This window comes from Drosophila novamexicana, unplaced genomic scaffold, assembly GCF_003285875.2.
Source record: "Drosophila novamexicana strain 15010-1031.04,08,12 unplaced genomic scaffold, DnovRS2.1 tig00000193-arrow-pilon, whole genome shotgun sequence".
NCBI classification, from domain to species: domain Eukaryota; kingdom Metazoa; phylum Arthropoda; class Insecta; order Diptera; family Drosophilidae; genus Drosophila; species Drosophila novamexicana.
Genome location: NW_020824787.1, coordinates 4,593,139 through 4,616,878, shown reverse-complemented (window position 1 = coordinate 4,616,878; position 23,740 = coordinate 4,593,139). Strand labels below are relative to the sequence as shown.

The 23,740-nt window shown below is 41.6% G+C and overlaps 1 protein-coding gene across 5 annotated transcripts in view; it reads right to left on the bottom strand.

The window, feature by feature from the left end:
• The window catches only part of LOC115759332, a 45,586-nt gene that overhangs the window by 7,984 nt on the left and 13,862 nt on the right, over positions 1 to 23,740 (bottom strand). For all 5 annotated transcript variants that reach the window (XM_030700249.1, XM_030700248.1, XM_030700247.1 and 2 more), the window contains 2 exons: positions 23,484 to 23,525; positions 207 to 1,951 (listed from right to left, as the gene is read on the bottom strand). In XM_030700249.1, the coding sequence (XP_030556109.1) occupies positions 207 to 1,846 (1,640 nt within the window). In that variant the 5' untranslated portion in view covers positions 1,847 to 1,951; positions 23,484 to 23,525. The remainder of the gene's footprint in view (positions 1 to 206; positions 1,952 to 23,483; positions 23,526 to 23,740) is intronic.

Below are 23,740 nucleotides of genomic sequence, written 5' to 3'. Positions count from 1 at the left end.
TTTTAAAAACCCGCTAAATTTCTCTTAAATAATTTCCACATAGATTGCTAGAATGCAGTTAGAAAAACCACAACAAATTTATTTCTATCTAAATTCCTAAGTGGACTTTTCATGAAAGCTTCCCTTAGTCTTGAACCCGAAAGTTATGGTTGCCCCATAGCATATGGTTACCCCCATTACGGCTATTATTTTCAGTTTCTACTTACTCCTTGGAACTCTTTGCGATGGGTATCAGATTGGGCACCGGTCGCAGGGCACGCGGTGTGGCTGTGCCAACGCTAGACGTGTCCGAGGAGCAGCCACCCTTCTGCGATAGATCCGTGGGCTCCTCATCATCCTCGTACTTGCTGCGCTTGCCATAGTGCTCCTCGCCGCTCAAGGCACCACCGTCGCCATCCTCCAGATCATCATCCAAGTTATTGTTATTATATTGATCCTCCAACTCAGCGGAATCGCTAAGGAAATCATCGCACATTTCGCTGGCACCGACCTTGTTCTGGCGACGCGGCCAAATGGAGCCGGCATTGCCGACGGGCGGCACATGGTGATTCATTTCGTGGACGGTCAGCGACTGTTTGATGTCGGCCGTAAAGTCGCAGGCGGCGCACTTGAAGGCGCCAGAGCCTCCATGGTTCTTCATGTGCCTGTCCAGATTCCATTTGTAGGGTGTGCGAAAATCGCAAGTGACGCACTTGATCATTGGCATTGAATGGTATTTGACGTGCTTGCTGAAGCGCGCCTTGATGTGCGTCACATAGCTGCACTTGTCGCAGCGGAAGAACTTGGTCTTGCCATGCTCGGCCAGTTCATGTGCGCGCAACTGGGTGCGATAGAGTGTGGTGTACTCGCAGGCGCTGCACTTGAGCAGACGATTCTGTGGCTCCTCGCCGCCCGAGGACAGTGCCGGCGGCGGCGTTGCCGAGCCGCTCGGCGAGGGCGTCGGTGGTTCCGCTGGCGACGACTGACGCTCGTACACCTCTTGCATGTCCAGATCACGCAGGCTCGCCTGCAGCTGGCGGCCATAGCTGGACACCAGCTCCATTTGCTGTTCGCGCTGCTGCAGCTCCTCGCGCTGTCGCTGTTCGTAGGCCTCGATGTCGCGATGCAGCTTCTGCTTCTGCAGCTGCAGCTCGCGCGCCACCTGCTCCAGCGTAGGCATGTCCGGCACAGACATGGTCATCGACTGGCCGCCCATAACGCCGACGCTCTCCTCCAGCCGTCGCTTGCGCGCCTCACGGCTCATGCCGCGCTTGCCGCGCGCCTGGCCATGTCCGCTGGGTATGCCATCGGTGCAGCCATGCACCATCTTCATGTGGCGCACCAGCTTCTGGAAGTGGCGGGAGGCATACAGGCACAACTTGCACTTGTTTATCACAATCTTCTCGCCGTGCACGTCTCGCAGATGCGTCAAATGGTAGCGCGGATTCTGCGTAAAGTACGCGCAATGGTTGCAGCTGTAGTTCCTCTTGATCTTGCACTGCGGCAGGCCCTCCTCCTTGGCATCCAGCGAGAGCACCACGTGCTGTTGCTGCTGTTGTTGCTGTTGCTGCTGTTGCTGTTGCTGCACGCTGTTGACAACGGCAGCTGCTGCAACTGCCGCCTGTTGTTGCTGCTGTTGCTGCTGATGCTGCTGTTGCTGCAACAGCTGCTGCAGCTGATATCTTTCCAGCTGCTGCTCCAGCGCACTTGCCACCGGCGGCGATGCTAATGTCTGCGTGTCCAGCGGTGGGGATGCGTTACTGATGCCACCTTTGTGGCCCTGCTCCATGTAAAGCTGATTGCCGCTCACCACGCTGCGTACGATGAGCGTATCGCCGGAGCGCTGCACCATCGAGGGCAGATCCATGCTGCTGCTCCCTATATGTGTGTGTGTGTGTGTGTGTGCGTGCGGTTGTGTATGCGTGTGTGTTTGGGGTTGGTTTCTTGTCCTGGTCAATTAGCTATTGCTTAACTGCAAAGAGAAGAAAGTGAGAGCTAAATAAGTAACTCATATTAGTGCATATATTTATAATAAGGCCTTTGAGAAATGTTCTGAAATTTAGTGCGATTTATGCCTAACTCAGGCAATTTTAACTTGCCAGCCTTGGGAACGCAAAAGGAAATGCTTGTTTTTCGCCCGCCGCTTTTTTCTCAGTGTAAAAACAATTTATGTTGGATCAGAGCCTTATGGAATTCAATTTCAAGTGAAAAAAAAGTATGCTACAAAAATGTTGACGATTTTTTCTCTGACGAAAGCCTGTCTGCGAGAGCATTGCACATGTCCCATTAAGACTTAAAGCCGCCTTAAATGCAGATTTTTGGCACAATGCAAACACTCATTAAGGACACGCACACACATTTGCCTTACACTCGTGTGTGCGTGCACAGCTCATAAATATTTCAACGCTTAATGTTCTGGCACATCGGAATAACAGACGCCACAAGAAACAGCGAACCGTCCGAATGATCATCACCCCCCTCCACCACTCTTTCTCCCTCTCCCTCTGAGACGCAGCATTGGGAGTGTGTATTGTGTCGCATTCGTTCTGACCGAAAAGGGATATTAAAATGAAATGTATGTGTCGTTTTTAATGTCGCTGTCCGAGGCCAGCGACAGCGCGACAATGGGCCAAAAACGAGGCTGGAAACTGTATCTAGACTCGAAATGGAATGTTGCCACAATAAATTCTGCAAGCAATGTAAATTTTGAGAGTTTGTCGAGCGGGGCGGGGCGGGGCGGGGCGTAACAGCCACAAATCTCCGGGGCGAACGTATTTGTGGCTGTCCCAAATGTGTTACACAAATCCATTTAAGGGCTAATTGGAGCCGCTAGGCTGCCAGCCGGAAATGCCGATGTCTATAGACACACACACACACACGCACGCCGATGAAAAACAGGATAAGGGCAAGCTGGGGTCACGGCTCAAGAGTTTATGCTGAAGTTCAGCGCCGGGGCATTTTGCATGAACGCACAACTGGGAAAAATGTGCTGACAATCAACTGGGTAGCCAAGCCAAGCCAAGCCAAGCCAAGCCAAGCCACTCGCATGTCAAGTGCGCATTATCCTTTCAGCAGCGATTTTATTTATTTATTTTTATCAATTGCTATAATTTTGTCACTTAAGTGGTTTTCATTGAGCACAAATTCTATCAATTGTACAACTAATGTGTGCTCTTAGCGCAGTCTCAAGCGCTCAATTACTTCTGCTCGCCTCTATTATGCTTAAGATTGGAAGCTCATTAGCAGAAGCAGGGCTGGGCAAGTGTTTACGCCAGGGATGCCAAAAATATAACTCGAAAAGTATTCCTTATAACCAAAAGTAAAGAAAATTAAAGAAAATCAAATGCATAACTCTGGAATAAACTACTTGGTTTGTGCAATAGGAATTTGAATTTATTTTGAATAGTATAAAAGCTTGTTTGGCTTAGTAAAAAATTCACATTACAAATAAAACAAATAATAATAAAAAAACATGCTATAATAAGCGTAAAGTGAAATAAAACTTTCAATAAAATTCACTCCCTGGTAGGCGTAAAAATGCAGCTGACACTTTTTATACTTCTTTATAGGAAACTAAAAATATTTTTTTTTTTTAGAATATAAACTAAAGCCCACGTAAGTCGTGATCACAGTCACTGTTCAGAAATTTTACGGTTTATGTTTATGAGAAGCTGTAAGCAGGCTGTCAGAGGGTGGCTAGGTGTATGTGTGCGTGTGTGTGTGGGCGCGGGTGGGGTCACATCCTTTAGCATTGTTGATGCCGCGCGTTAGGCTCACTTAAAATATGCTTATTACGAGTGGGAAACGTCGAGGCTTCCTGCTTATTTGCCTTTGTTTATGCTTGTTTGTTGTTGCTTTTGTATTTCGCGCCAGAGCAAATACAAAACAAACACACGCACACACAGACGCACACGCGTACGCGCTGCAGTCGCCGCAGCAGTTGCGGCGTTTTGAAATTTTAATTTTTCACGCGGCGCCCGAAAGTAGGCAACGAAAAGAGTGCGAACGAAACATTGACACGCACTTGGCAAGGCGACGTCACGACGCCTCGCAACATCCGCTGCCGCAGTGACTCGAGTTGCCTTTGTTTGTTTGTTTGCTTGCTTGTTATACCCACTACTTATTAGAATTGCATAAAGCGGGTATATATATGCGAGTAAGGAGCGTATGCGAACTAAGCTTAGCAAACCATTTATTTGTTTTTTGCAATCGGAGAATATTTTAGAAATCGTTATATCACATATTTATTTTTGCTATAGCCTGTTCAGCGCGCACTTTAGTTAATATTTTTAATAGCTCGCTATTTATCGATTTACATGCCCCCTTTTTAGAATATCTTTTTTAGTTTTTAAGAGCTGCAGCAAGACAATTTTATAAGCTAGTTTCCCATAATCTAAGCTCAGATCAAGCTGTAAATCTCATGATAACCTTTGAACGGATCTGAAAATGAAAATTTAATAAGCGTATATTGAGGTAAAGTCTTGACGCTTTGTGTCTCTATATCCATCTCTATAAATCTCTCGAATTTTTATAAAAATCGCAGAATAAACAGATCAATTTTCGCAGTAAAACTTCTTTGTTGCACAAAACTTTGAGAGAAGCAGCACAGTTGGTACGCATGCTAACAGGGTATCTGCCCGTCGTTCACTATCTACTTGAGAAATTCAACGTGTTTGTTGCTGCTGCTGCTGAACCTGTTTTTGCCTGCGCGGACTTAATTAATCTTGCCGTGGGCTTAGCACGTCGTCCTGGGTGTCCTGTTCCGTTTCGTGTTGCTGCTACATTTTCTTCTTCTTTTCTTCTTCTTTTTTTTTGTATTCCGCTTATCCTTTTCTTCTGTGTTGACTGTTGCCTGCTGGCTTTTAATGAGTGAGAAAACGGTCCGGGCCTTGAGCACGGAACGCCTTTTTGATTGATGGGCGTAACTGGCTTTTTCCTTCTGACTTTTGCATTTAATTAAAATTCAATTTCTTTTCAAATCGCGCCCGCAACGGCCAAAAAAAAAAAATGTTGCATTTGCCGCGTCCAAGTGCTAAAGATATAAATATAAAATTTATGCTAATTTATGTTCACAATTAAATGTGTTCAAATAAAAACGGAAAACGCATTTTGGCGCTAAATAAGCGAAAGTTTTTAAGCCAAATTACCGGGCACAAAACCAGGACTGCACACGGACAAACTGCGGCTACGCATCCTGTGCCATTTCCGGATTGGGGCGTGGCCTGGCCTGTTGTGCTGCCAAAAGGGTTGCCTCTTGTTGCTCACTTGGTCGCTGGCCAATTTCTGGTGTGGCGCATCCGGCCCGGTGGCTGCCCAAATTAAAAATGTGTTCGCTACAAATTAACTGCAATGGCAGCTGCAATTGTAACGGAAAAGAAAAATAAATACGCAAGTAAATGCGAGAACTTTTTCCCATTCAGTTGCCGACCCCTGGCGAAATGTTCCCGCCTTGATTTGCGGGGCGCAGAAATGTTTTTTTCTTTCATCATCAATTTGGTTTGTTCCTTTTGTGCTAAGGCACAAACTTTTTTTTTTCGCAAGTTGGTCAGCAAGATTTGTTAATTGAAAACTGCGAGCAGCAATGTGCATTGCACTTTTTGTGCGTCCTTTCCTTTGATTTCCTTAAGATTGTGTACTATATTGATTTTATATTATTTGAGTTATTTTAAGTAGGTTTGTTAAAGGCTTTTGTACATAAGCAGCTTGGTTAGCTCGCTGCTGACTCTTAGTTCGATATGTATAAGTCTTGTCTGAAAGAGCTTAATACGACTCGTAGTTGAATAAAGGGGACTCGAGTTCTTTAGGAATTTAAAAGGTTTTCCATATAAGATATCAATAAGTTTAAACTGAAATGTTAGGAACATAATAAAACTCGTAGTTGAATAGATTGGGAGACGAGTTCTTAAGGAAAATAAGATGATTTTCATATAAGAACTCAATGCACATGCTATATGTTATTGTGTGACAATCCACCAAAATAATGTATCAGTGTCAGGAAGTTCAGGAACTAGTTTGCACACAGAACTATGAAACGGATAAATAGATATACTCTAGTTAGTTGAACATCCCTTGAATGCCCTTCACTTCTGCATAAGTAATAACTTATTAAGTTCTGTCACAGCTCAATATGTCTCTTTGCTGAAAACGCCTTTTCATTTAATATGTAGCTCTTTAGTAAGGCAATTTTATGCTCATAATGCGGCATAAATTAGTCAAAGATTTACAAAACTAAATCGTCTGTTAGTCAAAACTTTGCCAGCTGTATAGTGTAGTCGTAAAACAATACAATTTCGTTAAATTTGAGCTGCCCTTTTTTAACTTTTACAACTTTCGACACTTGCAAAACTTTAGCTTTTGCAGAGTTTATAAAATTATGTGGGCGTTGCGGGGGCGGCGGAAGCGCGCACCAGCTATTGCCCTCACATAAATCGCAACAAATGTCAAAGTTTATTTCGCATATTTGAAATTAAATAAAGATTTGTCACGTAGTCCTCGAACAGCTCAGACACAACCGTAAAACTAAAGTGCTTCTGTTATATTTTATTTTATTTTATTTTTTATTTTGTAGCTTAAAGAAAACTGTGTTTCCCTTTCTTAGCATAGACAGCAGTTTTATATTGTACAATGTCTTGAATGCTTTTGGCCTGCTCTGATTTTGGGGTCGCTCTTTTTTTTTTTTTTTGCATATGCTGCCAGCTGCCCCATTTGCTTGATTTACATGGCTAGAAATTGAAATTCTTGCGCTGGGCTGAAACACATTTTGGCATTTGCTTAAGTCAGCCGCATCACGTTTCTGCTAAAGAGCTTTTGTTGTTGTTGTTGTTGTTGTCGATTTGTCAGCTCAGCAAGGTCTTAAAAGTTTGCCGGAAGTTGTGCGCGCAACTTCCGTTTTTCTATTAAACTTTAATGACGAACTGGCCAAAGCAATGGCAACTTTTATTTTTATTATTCTTTTTTTTTTTTGATCCTTGCCACAGAGTGCAATTAGAAAATACAGTTGCAAAATCTCCACTACACGGGTTTCGGGCTCCCTTTTGTCCTGCACCCGCTGGGCGCTGTCAGCATTAACATATGTTGGCATATGTTTGGCCAGGAGCTGGCATCACAGCATCATCCACCTGCTGTGATGTCCATGAATAACAATTCACGCCCTACATCCTGCCACGGCTTCGCAGTTGTTCCCGCTCTTGAATATGTGTGTACATGTCGTCGTGGCCATTACTCATACGCCATGTTGGCAGCGAGCAGCTAAAAAAATGCGAGGCAACATACACACACATGCACACTTAATTACCACACACACACACAAAGAGAACTCGTCAGCATACGCTGCAGGTTGTCTGGCCAGTTGGACAGTCTAAAAGCTGTTAAAAAACGTTTTGGCTAACGGTTAAATGATAATAAAAAAAAAAAAGAAACAAGAAAACCAATAAGCAACCGCCAACAGCAGCGCACAACAACAATGGCTGCACATGTCCGGCGGCAGCAGCAGCAATTGTTGTTGCTGGCGGCCACAAGATGCAGCCAACAACAACAAAGACAGAGTTCTGCGCCCGCATGCAAATTAACAGGCCGCCCATGGGCAGAGCTACTGATGCACCGCGCTCTCGCATTGTCTGCGTTCGTACACACATACACACACATGCACACGCAAACATAAAGTGCATATGGCAGTTAACAAAGCCTACGGCAGTTCACTCACACACGCAACACACTCGCACACAGACGGGCGCGCTCGTGCTGACTGTCGCCGGTTTTAACAGCCACGAGGTTTGCTTTGTTTAAAGCAGGCAAAAAAAAATAATAATGTAATGCGAACGCTTGCCTGTTCTAGCTGCTGTTAAACTGTACACTGTACAGCGTTCTCTCTTTCTGTCACTTGTACGCGCACTCTCTTTCTCTTTCCGTTCTATTTATGTTTTCGGTTGTCTCTGTTGGCTTTGCCGAATGCTTTCTGCCGTCACACAACGAAACGCTCCTGCGGTCCAACAACAACTGAGCGCCGCAGCCCAAAAGAAGTGGCCGCCTTGGTGATGCTGCTGCTTGTTTACCGTTGCTGTTAGTTGGACCTCTTTGGCAGCAGCAGCAGCAGCTGCTGCTGTTGTTAAATTGCAGATGTCGCCTGTTATGTTAACACTGCAGGCTCTCTTAAGAGAGTGACCAGCGCTGTTAAGTTCATGCAACAGCTTCTGTTGCTGATTCTGTTAACTAGCACTGTTGGCTGACATTTGATGCATGAAGTAGCTCTAAGAGCTGAATTATTATATTTCGCATAAAATCTGATGTTTAATTATTTATAAATTATTAAATATTTGGGTGATATATATTTCGAAAATTAACATATTAATATTAGGTGTTAGTCATTCAATGCAAGCTAGTTTACAGAGAGGCATTCAAAGAAATTCAAGAAATATTGCATACATTTGGGAGCCTATTATATAATTTATAAAACATTTTTTTGTTGGCCTGTTCAATAAGCTATATAGCTTACATATCAGTTAATATAAATTCTTTATATTGCGCTTTAACGTAAATTGTTTTTGCCCAACTTTTATTTATTATCAATAATTCTTTACCCAAGTGATTCCGCTCGCCTCAGATTCATTTTATTTTTTCGAATACCATAGTCGTTTACCGTACTTAATTTGTTAACCAAGCAGCAAAAAGAAATCCACTTGATAAATGTTAAATTCAAGAACCCTTAAGGAGAGCCAAAAAATAAAAAATAAACCGCAATGTCGTAGGGCTTCCAAGTGTGGCAAGCAAACGGGCATAAAGTTGAATTCGTGTCCTCTTTCAACGCAATCAACACAAATGCTACTTAAAAATTTATTTGCGACACGCACGAGACGAACCCATAGAGTAGGTATGGGGTGTCAAAGAGGTTGTCGGAGCGTTAGAGATACCCGCATATCCGAGACTGAGGCGTTGCAAAGCACAAACACTTAGCCAGCCCTCACACACACACACACACACTCACACACACACACACACACACACACACACACACACACACACACGAACATACAGAGGCAAAAGGACAATCAACATTTTAACACTTTAGAAGCGAAGCCGTGAAATAAGCATGTGCATGTGTGAGTGTGTGTATTGGGGGCAGGGGCTTATAGAAGGGTTTGCTGAATGGCCGCCTGAAAAATGTGTTGCGGTCATGCATTTTTATACGTTTTTGTCTGCGACCAGGGCTAAGCGTGCGGGCAAGGACAACAGGACAAAATGGACCAGGACCAGGCCGTGGACTAGAACCCGGACGTGAACCAGGGACATGGCCCAGGAAACAGGCGACGCACAGCGAGTGGCTGACACACAAGCACAAAAATAGCCCCATTGAAACGCTTGACATGCTTCGACTATCAAAAGAAGAATTTTCAAAAAGTGTCACACAGCAGGGCTGAAAGTTGATACCTAAGTGTGTGAGTGTGTGTGTGTGCTTGACTATATGATGTATTTACTTGCCTAGCAAATAAATAAAAATCAAAAATCAACCCGTAACCAAATGCAGACAATTGAATTGCTTGTGAAAGTGTGCAAAATATATCCGATTGTCTAAGTCGGGTTTCAATAGCAATTAGTAAGGACACACGTGAGTGTCGGCTGGACACGTAGCTCGTACAAATATTGACCCATAAAAACAAGCCAAGTTCTTAGCCAAATCTTTGTTGTTACTTTTGGTGTAACCGGGGCCGAAACTTTTCTAATCAAACACTTGCCCAGTTGACGGCGCTGAAAACTATGCTATACTCAAGTGCTGTCTGTTTGTGTGAGAGTGTGTGCGTGTGTGTTGGTGTGTGTGTGTGTGTGTGTGTGTGTGTGTGTGTTGGTGTGCTGTGCATGTCCAACTACTGCCAAAGCTCAACTTGTTTGTTTGCTTGTTGCTTCGTTTGGGCAACTGCTGCAGTAACCGCACCGCCCAGCCCGGCCTCCGCCCGCCGCCAACAAACCTTGCCTTGGTAAATGAAGCCGCTCGATTTGTAAAGTTGCCACAGTAAAGTTGCTCGAGTGCAACATTTGAGGCATGCACATACATTGAGCTGGGGCAATTCTCTAGCAACAGTAGGGGCTGTCTGGGTGGTTGTGTGGGTGTATGTGTGTGTGCAGGAAGTGTCGTTAGCCGGGGCATGTAAATGATTGCAACGTAATGAAGCTGCACAAATTCACACTAAAATTGTTTCACCTGTACTGGTTATTATTTTCACAGCAGGGAATGCATTTAAATACCTATTAGATAATTGGGAAATGTGCCCAATGCTCAATTGTTCGTGTAAATTTGCGTGTTTGTGAGTGTGTGTGTGTGTGTGGGGAATCAGATAATTAGTAAGTTAGACAATTAATAAGATATTGAAAGCAAGCTCGATTGTAGATGTGAGTATACGAGTATATTATACATTTAAAACTAATTTTCTTGAGTGACTGACTGAATGATGATTGACTAACTGAGTGATTGACTGACTGAGTTTCTCACTGATTGATAGTAATTGACAAATGTCTGACTGACAGGTTGATTGAATTATTGATTAACTAGTTGACTAAATGACTGAATGATTGACTGGCTGACACACTGATTGACAGACTGACTCCCTGATTGACTTGATAACTTATTAACTGGATGATTGACTTACTCACTGATTGACTACCTGACTGACTGATTGACTTACTGACTGATCGACTGAACGCTAGGACGGGCTTTTGGGTAGTTCCATCCGCAGTAATGGGAACAAAAATAAAATTAAATAAATACATGTCTCAATAATTTCGAAAAAGCAGCAGAAAAATATTGTTAACTATGGCGTTGTACCTCGATCTGATTTTTATTAAGTTTCTCATTTGGCTTATTCAAACAAGCATAGACCATGCAGAGGCTAAAATGCATGCAGTTTTTCAAATATGTAATTTACTATGCTCCATTAATATGCTCGCCTTTTGATTAAGCTGCAAGCGAGGCCTCATCCTTGTCAAGATAAATTTGATTAATTTGCAGGCTCCTCTTGCAGCAGGTAATCAACGAACTTCAAAATCGCAGCCAAAGCCGCAAAGCCGCCATGAACGACACTTCATCAAGCAAAATGTATGAACAAGTTGCTGCTAGGTAACCTCAACACACACACTCACATACTCACACACACACACACACACACACACACACTCACACTCAAGAACAAGCACAGCCACAGGCTGCCTCGAAGTTTGCAGGCGGGCGGAGGCAACGGCCTTGTAAACACGTTCACAGTTATAAAAGCATATAAAATTTCCTATTTAACTTCCGGCATGTTTCACACATACACACACACACTGACACACACGCACACTTGAGTTCACACTCACACACTTAGAAGCCCCATGTCATGTACGGCTGCTGACATGGAAAGTCTAAAGAAAACATATCCGTGACAAAGTAAAGTAAACCCCACCTGCAGGTGCAAGCAACAACAACAATACCTTTGCTAGTTGATTTGCTCAGCTTACTTTCTATCTCTCTCTCTCTCTCTCTGATTTTCTCTCTCTTGCTTTGCCGCTGCCTGCAACTTACTTACTAACTTTGCTTTGGCTTTGTGCATGCCGCAAATGGAATAAAGCGTAGCAAAGGACGACAGGAGCAAGCGGCACAGAAATTGAATTCAGCTGCAGGTGGCAACAGCAGAGCCAGAAGCAGAGGCAGCCGCAGCGGCCGCATCGGCACCTTGAGTATGGGTCGTCGCGGTATAGCTGAGCTGACAGGATGTGCGACAGGCTCTTGAATTGAGTTTGCTGCGTGCCTTGACAGCCATAGGATTTAACGGTTCCCAGTCATATATGCTGCTTTAATATTTAATAAGCTGACTTTGACTAGCAGCTGCGATATTCAACTTGTATCTCTCTGTCGACTTCTGCTGCAGTTGAAATATTATTTATGAATGTGAATTATATACTTCAACAGTCGAATTAATAAAACACTCTATACTGGGAATCTGCCGACTGTGCAGATCAAAATAGATGAGAGAAAAGGTGATTTGATTGTAAAACTGTGACTTGAAGGTCGTGTCTTTAAAATTGAGCTCTCTTTCAAACTACGCATTTCCTTAAAACCGTGACTTTGGGATTCTTTGAAAGTCTGACCTTTACTTTAATATTGTGAAATGATGCTCCTTGGATCTCCTGTGATCTGTGGCTCGCAGAGTGTAAAAAATGTGTGTGTGGGAACATGGAAAAATGCCAAATAATTTAACAATTTATATAACTCGGGCAAATACGCCATATTTATTGTCGCTAATGTTATTGAACGTCGATATATTTCATTTACCATAATTTGAACATTTTCTCATTTTTCTCAATGCTGCAAAAGAAGCTTTTTCCAATTCATTTCCAACTACATTTGCTAGATTCATCGTTCGTTTTGTTCGAGCGCATTCACAAAATTCCCTCTAAATGATGTGAATATGTTTCAAGGACTGCTCACCATAATAGTCCACGCCCCCTAACCATCCCCTCTCCCTGCTGCTGCGGCTGCTGCTGCTGCTGCGGCTGGTGTCTGCGACGACAACTCGCCGGCGACGTTTGTCGGGGCACGTTCGCTGGTTTTTTGGTGCTGGCTGCCAAAATTGTCGGCACATTAATCATAATTTAATGATTAGCGCAAGTTTTGTTTATTAAATATTCCAGCAGTCAAGTGTTGTTGTTGTTGTTGTTTTTGTTGGCGCTGGCTGTTATTGTTATTTACGAGTGCCGATGCCACGCGTCGATTGCTGGCAACTTCAGCGTAGTCGTAAATTGCAATTATTTTGGCTACGCAATAAGCCAGCGCCTTTGGCCAGACTCTGAATTTATGGTTGACTCTGAATAATGCAGCCAGACTGGCAAGCAATTGCAAACAGAGAACTGCAATGTGTGAAGTATTTCATCGGGAAGCAATATGTTAAATTTAATTTAGGGCAAGACGTGAAGATGAGCTGAAGGAACTTGGTTCGAATTGTAGGCTAGAATGTGAGTTAGCAAAAATGATAATGATAATAAAGAACAGGAGTCAAAGCAGAAGATAATGTATTTCAATCTTTTCAATCTTATGAATCAGATATAGCTTAAGCCATACCCTCTAACCCTGAATAGATTAGGAAGCAAAATCTGCTGGTGAGCTTGTGAAGCTTGCTTGGATTAGGACTGTCTCCTTTTGTATATATATATGTATATATATTGGTCACATACGAAAGCTTTTAATTGTTTTAAGCCGTGTTCATATATTTTAAGAGATAAACAAATTTGTTTATACCTTTTCAAACATTTTCTTTAAGAAGATTTATATTCAATTTTCATTCAATTTTTAAATTGTTGTATATGCTAGTTCTATAGTTTGATTTTTCTGAGGATATCTTTTGAAAGCAGATAGTTTTACATACAAAAATACAATTTTTTTCTAAAGGCTGGTCGAGCTAAATATGTATGTGAGATTGATTTTAGCAAGAATATATGTATATACTCAATGGCTTTGACAGTGTACACTGCTCTGCATAACAAACTTTTGAACTAATTTAATATCTTCTGCAGGACCATAAAAAGAGCAATTAAAATAAAAATACAAATTCATTTGCTTGCGCCAAAAACTTTTTAAGTAGAACAACTAATTAACTGAGATAATAACTAAATTTTATTTTATGCAAAAAGCGGCTGCTGTGCAGAACTATATAAATAATATATATATACAATAGTTAGATGAGTAAGCGCTGCCCATAAAGCAGCTATATATAGAGTAAATGTAGCAACTACTATATGGTATATATATGTGTAGTATAGTATATATATGTGTGTGATCGCTCGACACGCAACTTGGCGCTTCAAAGCGATAAAATGCACACGGAGAGCTAAAGAGAACGAGAATTTGTTTTGCTCGTTGCTCAACAGATGCAAAAGTCACGAATGTCGCATGACATCAAGCAATGTGTGTGTGTGTGTGTGTGTGTGTGTGTGTGTGCTAGTGTTTGTTTGACATTGGCTTGATTTGTCGCAATAGTATGGCAGAGGGAATTGCGGGAACAGGGGGGCGTGCTGAGAACGCGCATCATTCGCAACGTTTTGCCAACTGACCGCGGGGCAGTTAGCTAATTGATAATCAAACAGTAAACCGAGGAGCCGACTGTACTTGACGGTCTCGCTGGCCAGGCGTTGTCGCCAATTAGGCGCACCGGCTGTAAGGTCAGGCACAACGTTGCGTATGCGTGATGTGCAAATAAGGCAAAGTGCTTGCGCGCAATATTGCGCATACGCAGCGTTAACAGCAGCAGCAAGTGCAACTGCAGCAACTGTTGTCAACTATGAACTGCAAGTTCAAGTGCATTGCGCACACGCATTTCGCATTTATTGAGGGCAATCGCTGGCTGCCAGTCAATGTCATGGCATGGCTCGAAAAGCTAACTATACTATACTATATACAAATCTAAATCTGAATCTATATATATTTAGATTAACGCCCGTGTATCTTTGCCACAAACGGCTGCTGCTTTGACCCTGGGCAACATTTAACAAATTGCAATTGGTTCAAGATCAGCTGCGCAATGCTTCGGGTTTTGGTCTCGTTGTCGTTGTTGTTGTTGTTGTTGTTGTTGTGTTTTGCGTGCTCTGCCACGCTCGACTGTGCGTCCGATTGTCCATTGGCAACCTTGTGACAATTGATTTTAGCTGCTCAGAGAGCGTAAACTACTTAGAAGTCAGTTTGTGGTTAGATTGCGATTCAACTTAGTCATAATTTATTCTTGTAAAAAATATTCTTGCCTTATCAGAGCAGGCTGCTACGATTTGTACTCGGCTGCTGCTGCTGCTGCTGTCCCGCATTTGAGTCATTTGAGTTGCTGCTTGGCATTGTTTTGGAAATGTGGTTGCACTTGGCTGTTAATGTGCGAGACACACTGCATCAGCATCAGCAACAGCAACAGCATCAGCAATATCAGAACCAGAGCCCGTAGAAGACAACAACAGTTGTCGATGAGTGTGCATCGAGGCTGTCAAGTTGTTGCAGCTCAATGCTGTCTCTCTCTCTCTCTCTCCCTCTCTTTTTCTCTCTTGCAGTCATTTACTCTACCCCTATATCTAGCTCTTTCGTGCATTGCATTTTCAGGGTCATCGCAGCCACAAATCTCAGTTAGTGCATCTAAACAAACACATGTGCGATTCGTATACGTACATTATATACTATGAACTGATGATACTGTTGTGCGTATAGAGTATAGCGTATAGAGTATGCTGTCCACATGGCCAAATGGGGTGTTCTGCTGACTTTGAAAAACGCTTTGAGTGACAGCCGCTTTGTTTTTCTGTTGATAAACGTTACGGTTGGCTTTTTGAATATTAATTTTCTAACTGCCTAAAGCTAAATGCACTTAAGCACAGATCTAAATCTACACAAAAAACTATGGGGCAAGCAAATATTGGCAAAATATAAAAATAAATATAAATGAAGAAAATTAAAAAATAAATAAAAACCAAAAATAAACTAGAAGTTACTTAGAGTGAACTAAATAATAAGTCAAATAACAAGTGGAATAAGTTTTTCTATTTCATGAATAATTTGAACGTAATTTATTTGACAAAATCTTAAACAAAAAACTGCCTAAAAATCTGTAAAGCCGATTTAGTTGAACACTTTTTAAATTGCATATTTATTTTTGTTTGAAAACTCTTTATTACTTTTTAACTTTTCTTTGACGTTATTTTCCGTTTTAAATTTGTGCCACTCTTTTTTTTTTTTTTTTTTGACATAATTTGACAGTCTTACGCTTGAAAAAATAAAACTAATTTTGTACATTTCACGAACACGCCGCTGCTCGACTATAAAATGTGATTTTTAAATTTTTTCCTGCCATTTACTGCAGTCTAAAAAAAAAAAAAAGAAAATCCAATTACATGAGAATTATTTTTTTTATGCTGTGCAACAATTCTCAGCGCTTTTTGTGCTGCTGCACATGCAAATTAATGGCATACGATAATAATATATATATAAATAAATAGCATTATTTATTTATAATGATGCCGTGAAGTCAAGTGCATAAAGTGGCGCCACAGCCTGTCGGCCATCAGTTGCAGTCAAGTTGAACTTTTAATTTCATTTTATGGCCATGTAGCACATTTGATTAATAGCTAAGAACTCCAGCCAACTCTTCTATCTGCCTTTCGCTATATACACTTTGCCAGATACTTTCACGGAAACGCTATTAATTTTCATAAGTAAATGGAAATTGATGGGCGTATACTGCAGATTCTCCTGTATATAAAGGTGGTTATATAAAAGCAGCGCACTATATCACATCTATATATTTTTTTCTGTATGTATACAAAATAATGCATATTAATAGTAGGAGCAAATACTACTTCAGCTGACAATAGTCTCCGTCAAGGGGCAGGGTAGCAGGGTGTATTAAGCAAAGTTTATGGTGTTGTTAAGTGGTGGGCCCTTAAGGGGTTGAATCCATATAAATTTGAGGGCAACGGCAGCTGCTGTTGCTCAAGGACTTTGTCGAAGTGTTAAAAAACCTGAATTACTGTAGATTTTGTAAAGTTTTTAATTAAAATGCAGCATAGCAAGGGTCTAAGCATAAAACCACTAAATTAATTTGCAGTGGAAAGTGAAGAGCAAATAAGCGAAAGCCGCTTTAAAGTCCGGGTAAAAAAATGTATCAAGAATTTAAAAATAAGTTGGCAAGGACCACATTGTTAATGAGGAAAAATTGTATAAAAAGGAAAGTGCAAGGATTCACAAGGTACAAGCTTTGATTTAAAGTTAAGATCTAATAAACTGCATACAACTTTAAGCCCAGTCTTATTTTAAGCTCAACTTCTTGTTTAATTATCCAAGTGTTAAAAGCCTAATTATAATGTGCAAACATGTTGCACGCCTATTGCAAGCATATCAAACATGTTCGATGCCTAAGCACCGGCTGTCCGGCGTCCAGATCGAAAGCCTCAATCTGCATCATGTCCAATGCCAATCAAACATGTGCACGAACTTGACTTTCAATGTTAAGCGAACAAGGCGAAAGCGACGCTGACGTCGACGTTGGCATCGGTGTCGCCGCTGACTCTGTGATCGCTGACGACGTCGCTGCAGCAGCAGCAACCTTGACCCGGTTCTTGAAACTGCAATGGCAACAGCAGCCGCAGCCGTAGCCGCAGCCGTCACTTGTGCAACATTAAGAGAGAGAGAGAGGCTGGCAAACGGGTTTAGGCATTTGCCTGAGCTGCCGGCATCGCACATACTGGAAAAGAGAGTGGCCAAGCGGGAGAGCGGCAGATCGAAGCGCGGCGTCAACGTCAACGTCGGCGCTGCGCATGCGCAAAATTTACAATGCGCGGACGTTTTATATGCTCGCATATTGCCATCCCGCTTGCACTTGCAGCGCCAATTGGAATTGGTCGCTTTAGTGAATTGGCAATTAGCGCAGCGAAGCAACGCAGCGACGCGTCGTCATTTTTTATGCTCATATTTACATTGCACGCACACGCGTTATTAACTATTTTTTGTTTTGTTGTTGTTGTTTTAATTTTTATTTTATTATTGATGTCTTAATGTGGCAGCGGCGATGGTCATCCAGTTGACCAGGCCTGGAGAGACGCACAGCTGTCCACGGGCCGGCATTGAACGTGGCTTGTTTGGCAAAACGGGGGTCTGGGGTCTGGCCGACGCCGACGGCAACAGCGACAGCGTCAGCGTCAGCGTCAGCGACTGCGACTGGGGCTGACGTCAGCTCACATTGGCCGCCTGGCGAAGGTCGAGGTTAATTAAGTTGTCTTTGGCCGTGCGCTGGCGACCTTGTTGCCGTCTCGTTTGCTTTAGCTGCTGCAGTTGCAATCTTGACATTTTGGCTCATGTCCTTCTCACTCTCTCTCTCTTTCTCCCTCTCTTTTGGTGTCTCTCTTTACGCCTTAATGCATTATTAATTATTGCAAATTAATGCAAACTCTACTCGAGCAGAGACAAGACAAGCGCCGCTCGCAAGTTAATTGGTTTAAAATTTTATTAAAATTCAATTACTCTGCGGCTGCTGACGCCAAAAGGTTTCAACTGTGCCCCTGCCCCCCTGCCTTCCACTTGGGGGCAAAGGAGCAGCTTACGCTTGGCTGCCGTTGCATTCGGGCGTGGCATTTGCTTCAGTTGAAATGCCTGTACGTGGAAAACTGTTTGCCTGAATCCTCTTTAGCTCTTAGCTCGCCAATTCTCCAATTCTCCAGTTCTCAATTCCCAGTTGTCACGTTTCACCGTAGCATATTTCGTATTAAATTGTTGCTGGCAACGTGAGTCAGTTTATTTGCTGCACTTGTTGTTGTTGTTGTTGTTGTTGTTGTTGCTGCTGGTTGCACGAATGACAGCTTTGCAATTTAGTTGCAAATTGGCAGTGAGTGTTGTGGAAAGCGACAGGCGACAAGTTGCCGAAGGTAGCGCCAAGCAAAAGAAATCAATGTGCAACAGCGAATGTGCATAGAGTTGCCGCAACTGCCAGCAGCTGTGGGGCAGATTGTCTCTCGAAGACGGCTGAGCTAAGTACAAGGCTGTCGACTGTTTTGAGTGCTGCTTCAGTGGAAAACACATGGAAAATTTGCAAGCAATCAAAACGAAAACTCCCTTGGGTCAAGCTGACTAAAGATGTGAAAGCAAAACTAAACTTGCAAAGCATATTGATTACAAAAGCTTAAAGTCTAAGGAATATCTAATATCTGAACAAGCTATAAGATTTATATATATATTATTGTGCTGCGCTGGTAAAAGAGGTTAAATGTGTGGTTACAGCCGTATCCTCTCTCTCTCTCTTTCTTATAAGAATTGGCTCACTGCGGCAAAATCCACGCAAAAGAGTGGAAAATAGGTGGTAAACTATTTTATTTAATAATCAGCAGACAAGGCTTAAAGTAAAGCTAGGCTCTTGCCAGAATTAAATGCCCGAAACAGGCAACAAAACATCACCACAAAAATATGCCACAAAATGGGGCAACAAGTGCGAAACCCCAAGGAGCAAGCATCAAAGAAAGCATAAAAATGCCAAAAAAAAAAAAATATATGAACAGGAAAAGCAGAAAATGCCTAGCTCAGCTGCTGCTGCTGCTATTTGCTTAATTAAATGCGCAATACGTGGGCGTGGCAGGCAGTCAAAATAATAAAAAAAAAACTAAATACAACGGTCAAATAGCGTGCGCTTAAAATAATCAAGCGAAAAACAAGAAGAACCAAAAAAAAAAATTAAAATAAAGGAAAAGAAAAGAAAAGCAGCGAGTGGGCAAAAGTTGCTGCGCGTATTTGATTACAAAGCATTTATAAGCAGAGGATACCTGATCCGGCAAGGATAACAAGCCGGCAAAGGCCAAAGGAAGCCGCACGCGCCACTGAAAGCAATGAAATCAAGAAATAATAAAACGCAAAACTTGCAACACCAACACAACAACAAGAGGACAAAAAAAAGCTGGCAACAACAAGAACAACAACATATCCAGGTAAATCATTAGGGCCCAACGACTTAGCTGTAATTAATGAGCAAGTGGAAGCCGCAGCGCCAAGCAAATTAACCTGATCTTCCAGGGGTCGACAAGGGTTCACGCGGGTGTCCAACTCGAGGCAAGTTCAAGTGCAATTAAAGGCAACGTCGCATTTTTGCTTGTAATCGTCGCACTATTTGCCACATTCGCCTCATAGACGACTCGTACCTAGCCACAATCATCTATATAAAAAGACTTTTGCAAGTGTCATCAGGGCCTTGAAGACCAGGGCACAAAGTCTCTCTGTTAAATGCCAACACATTCGAGGCGCAAACGGTATGTGGGCCATTGTATTGAATAACTTGGCAATTTATGGTATTTGAGTAAATATTCTGATAACAATGCGCCCGGCTTGATAACAAATAGTCTTACATCGTGGATACATCAAACAAGAGAGAGAATGTTGCTTTCGGCTGCGTAACACTTGTTAAGATTCCCATAAAACAGCTTTAAACAGGCCTGCACGCTAAATTTATTAATAGTTATCGATTTTATCGATTATTAATTTATGAGAAGTATTAAGTATCTTGCTAGGTAATCGATAAATCTAATTAGGCAACAATAACCTTAACTCAACCAACTTTTTTAATAGTTATCTATAATTATCGATTACAAAATTGCATATATGCTCACAGTTAAAACATTCCATCATGAATAGATTTTCAGGCTTGATTAGAATTGAAGCTCAAACGATTTTTATTTAAGTCTACCTTGTTATCGATAACTTGGCTGCTGTCGATTAACAAAAGTATCTTTATCGCATGCATACAACTCTGCCATTTTGTTTCGAATTGAATATGGATTTGGTTTGCGAATAAAAGTGAGCTTCGAAAATGAATTAATTTATATATGTCTATCTCGGGCTAAGCCCCCTTTTATATATAAATACAACCCTGCCACTGCCTTTTGCTGCCTTTGGCTTTTGTCTGGAATCATATTGCTGTGTGGCTGCCTGTGGGCTCTTTTGTTGTGGTGCCAAAAACTTTTGCCAGTTAATTATTAAGTGGATACACGAATTTATTGCGACTTCAGCCGCAGGCACGCCCCCAACCAATGCCGCCCCGTTTGTCTATTTTGTGTGTGTGCGTTGAGGTGTAAACGTGCGGATTAAGTGTCTTGCTGTCAGTTTGAAGAGAAAGAGAGAGAGACAGAGAGAGAGAGAGAGAGAGAGAGAGAGAGAGAGAGAGAGAGAGAGAGAGAGAGAGAGAGAGAAGAGATAGAGATGTATATCAATGTATTTGGAGGCTGGATGAAATTTACGCTTCGCTTGGAACTTGGCCAGAAAACTTGGCTAATTTTGTTGCTGCTTGTTGTTTGACTATAGCGCTCTCAGGTGTGCATTGAAAAATTGATGAGATTTTGTGCGCTTTGGTTTTATAGAACTTTGCCAGATACTTGAACTTTAAAGCCGAATGGCAACCAAACGAGTTAAGAGGCACAGCAGACGCCAGCCAAGGACCAAAGGGCCACAAGACGGATATAAAACATTATTTCCGTGGATTCAACAGCATCGGGCAAGAGTTTTTTCTGTTTAACTGGCATAAAAAAGCATGAAAAATGACACTTGGAAAGCCGAAGAATAAATATCCTTGGCTTACTTTTCGACCGACTCTGACTATATAGCATGGTATTTGCTAAAGCTTTGCAGATATGTGGGAAGAAAACTTGCATATCCTATGAGAAAGTTTAAAAAGTGAACTGCTTTTTGATCTATTTGAACTTCAAAGGTATATGCTATACTATAAAACCCGCTGGGAAGGGTATGAAATGCAAGCGAGCTGGCACAGAAGAAAAGCTTGCAGTCGAGCAGCAGAGCCCATAAAAAGTGCCACAAGAAGTGCACTGGATATAGACGCCCATATTCATATGCAGCATGCAAAAACCAAAGTAGAAAACAGACACACACAAAAAAGGGGAAAGAAATATGTATGCCGGACATGAATCTATAACGAATCTGGTGGCCATATTGATTGTGTGGCGGAGGAAACGTTGCAAAGCGCAGCAAAGTATGCAATAAAAAATGCAAAAGTGCGCGCACGGCACAGGAAATCAAACTTTGGATTGACTTTGCCAGCTGCTGCTGGCACTTGAGGATATTTGCGAACAATTTCTGGACGGAGTACGTAAGCCGATTTGTGGACACACACACACACACACAAACGTAGACACACAGCGTCATTTGCGTTTTTAATTGAATTTCCTGGGCGGCTCACTTTTGTTGTCTAGCAACCGCATTGAAGGCAATTTAAGCGGCAGTCAAGTGAAGCACAAAAGGGTTCAACACACACACCCACACACACACACACACACTCATGCTACACACACACACACACAGCGAAATGAATATCAATGAACTGTCATAAAACAGGCGCCGGCATATGCGCCCAGATGAGCGCAGGGAGTTGAATGGGCGTGGATACCAGAAGAGGCGGGTAGGGGTTGGGGGATGCGTGTTGACAAGAGGCGACTGCCTCTGACAGCAGGCTGACACGTAGGCAAACATTTAAGCGCCCAGCAAACAAACAAACAAACAAACGACAACAACAATAGTTCACACTTGGAACAAAGCGCTTGACATACATATGTATATAGACATTTATGGCGACCCACATACACTGAAAGAAAAAAGGTGTTCTAAAATTGTGTGCATTCAGCATGGAATTCATGCCACTTTTTGTGCCTCAAATTTCATTTAGATTTTGTTTATGATTTCTTTTCAATTAAGTAAGCAACATAGTTGCTACAGTCTACATTTTGTAGACTTGAATACTGGAAAAAAGTATTTGTAGACTTGAAATAAGCAAAATATGTTAAATAAAAAACTATATTTAAGTCTGTTCTTTAGAAATGTTCAAAGAAAAAACAACTTACTGTAACTTGAACTTTCTTCTGAGTTTTATTTTGAACTCTTCCTCTTCGTTTTTGAATTCCTTTCAATAAAGTTTGCAACATGATGGGAAAAAGTTAATAAATACTTTTAGCAAGTATTTGCATACTTGAAATGCGCTTTAGAAATCTTAGAAATTTCGATATAAGTCAATAATAACTGCTTGTTAAAAGAACTTTGCTCTGAGTTAAATTGTGAACTTCTAAATTTCGTTTTTGGAACTCTTTTCTTCTAGAAAAAAGTTAAGCAATACTTTCAGCAAGTATTTGCAGACTTGAAATGAGCACAATATGTCTTAAATGAGATTTGCTCTGAGTTCAATTTCAAACTTGACTGACTCTTAGCAACGTTTATTTTTTGATCCCAGTAAAATATTCTTGTTTCTTTTTTCGCTTAGTGTATGTACCTTTGACTCTCATATGCATTCCTTTACCTATGTAGTGCACATACCTATACATCTGTGAGTCCATGTTTGAGTTTGGGGTCAATTTGCGCTGTCAATGACATGTGATTTCAACTAATGACATTTTAGGCTTGCGTGTGTGCGTGCGTGTATGTGTGTGTGCTCTTAACAAGATCAACAGCAGCAACAACAACAACCAACACTTAAAGCCCTTGAAAAGGCTTGAAATTTAATGAAATTTCCATTTGGACTGAAAGTAAATTTATATTTCGCATGACATGGCGTATGATTAATTTAAGCTTTGCCCCGCTCGGTTTCCGTGTCTAGTTAACTTTATCAAATTAATACATGCACACACACATACACGCACACACACACACACACACGCACACTCGCAAAAGCGTTGCCCAAATTGTATTTGCTTTGACATCACAACATCTTTGAGCTTTTAAATACATATGTACACATAACTTCTCTTCATTTCCCTCGCTTGGTTATCTTGTGCGAGCATGTGTGTGTGTTTGTGTGTAAGTCCTGTGTGTGTATGTATGTTTTTTTGATTAGCTATTTAAGAGTTTGGTAACTGCCTTCTGTGCGGCACAGCCAAAGCATTTATGAGCCTTTTGGCTGCCGCAAAGTTTAAATTGTCGGGTCACATTCACTTTTAATGAGTTTCTGTTTAGTTATTTTGCATATTTATCATGCTAAACTTACCCGAACATAAAGTGGCGCGTTCGCTGGCCTTGAACATGTCAGCTGCAACGATAGTAAGCAGAAGAAAAAAACGTGAGCATAAAATATGGAAAGTATATTTTTGTTTAGTTTTTAAATAAAAATATTATTTATTACTAATTTTTTGAAAATTAATAATAATAATACATAAATATTTACTATTATTTAAAAACAAGTAAATATAAAATAAAAAAAAAATAAAAATAAATATAACGAAATTATTTAAAGCATTAATTTAT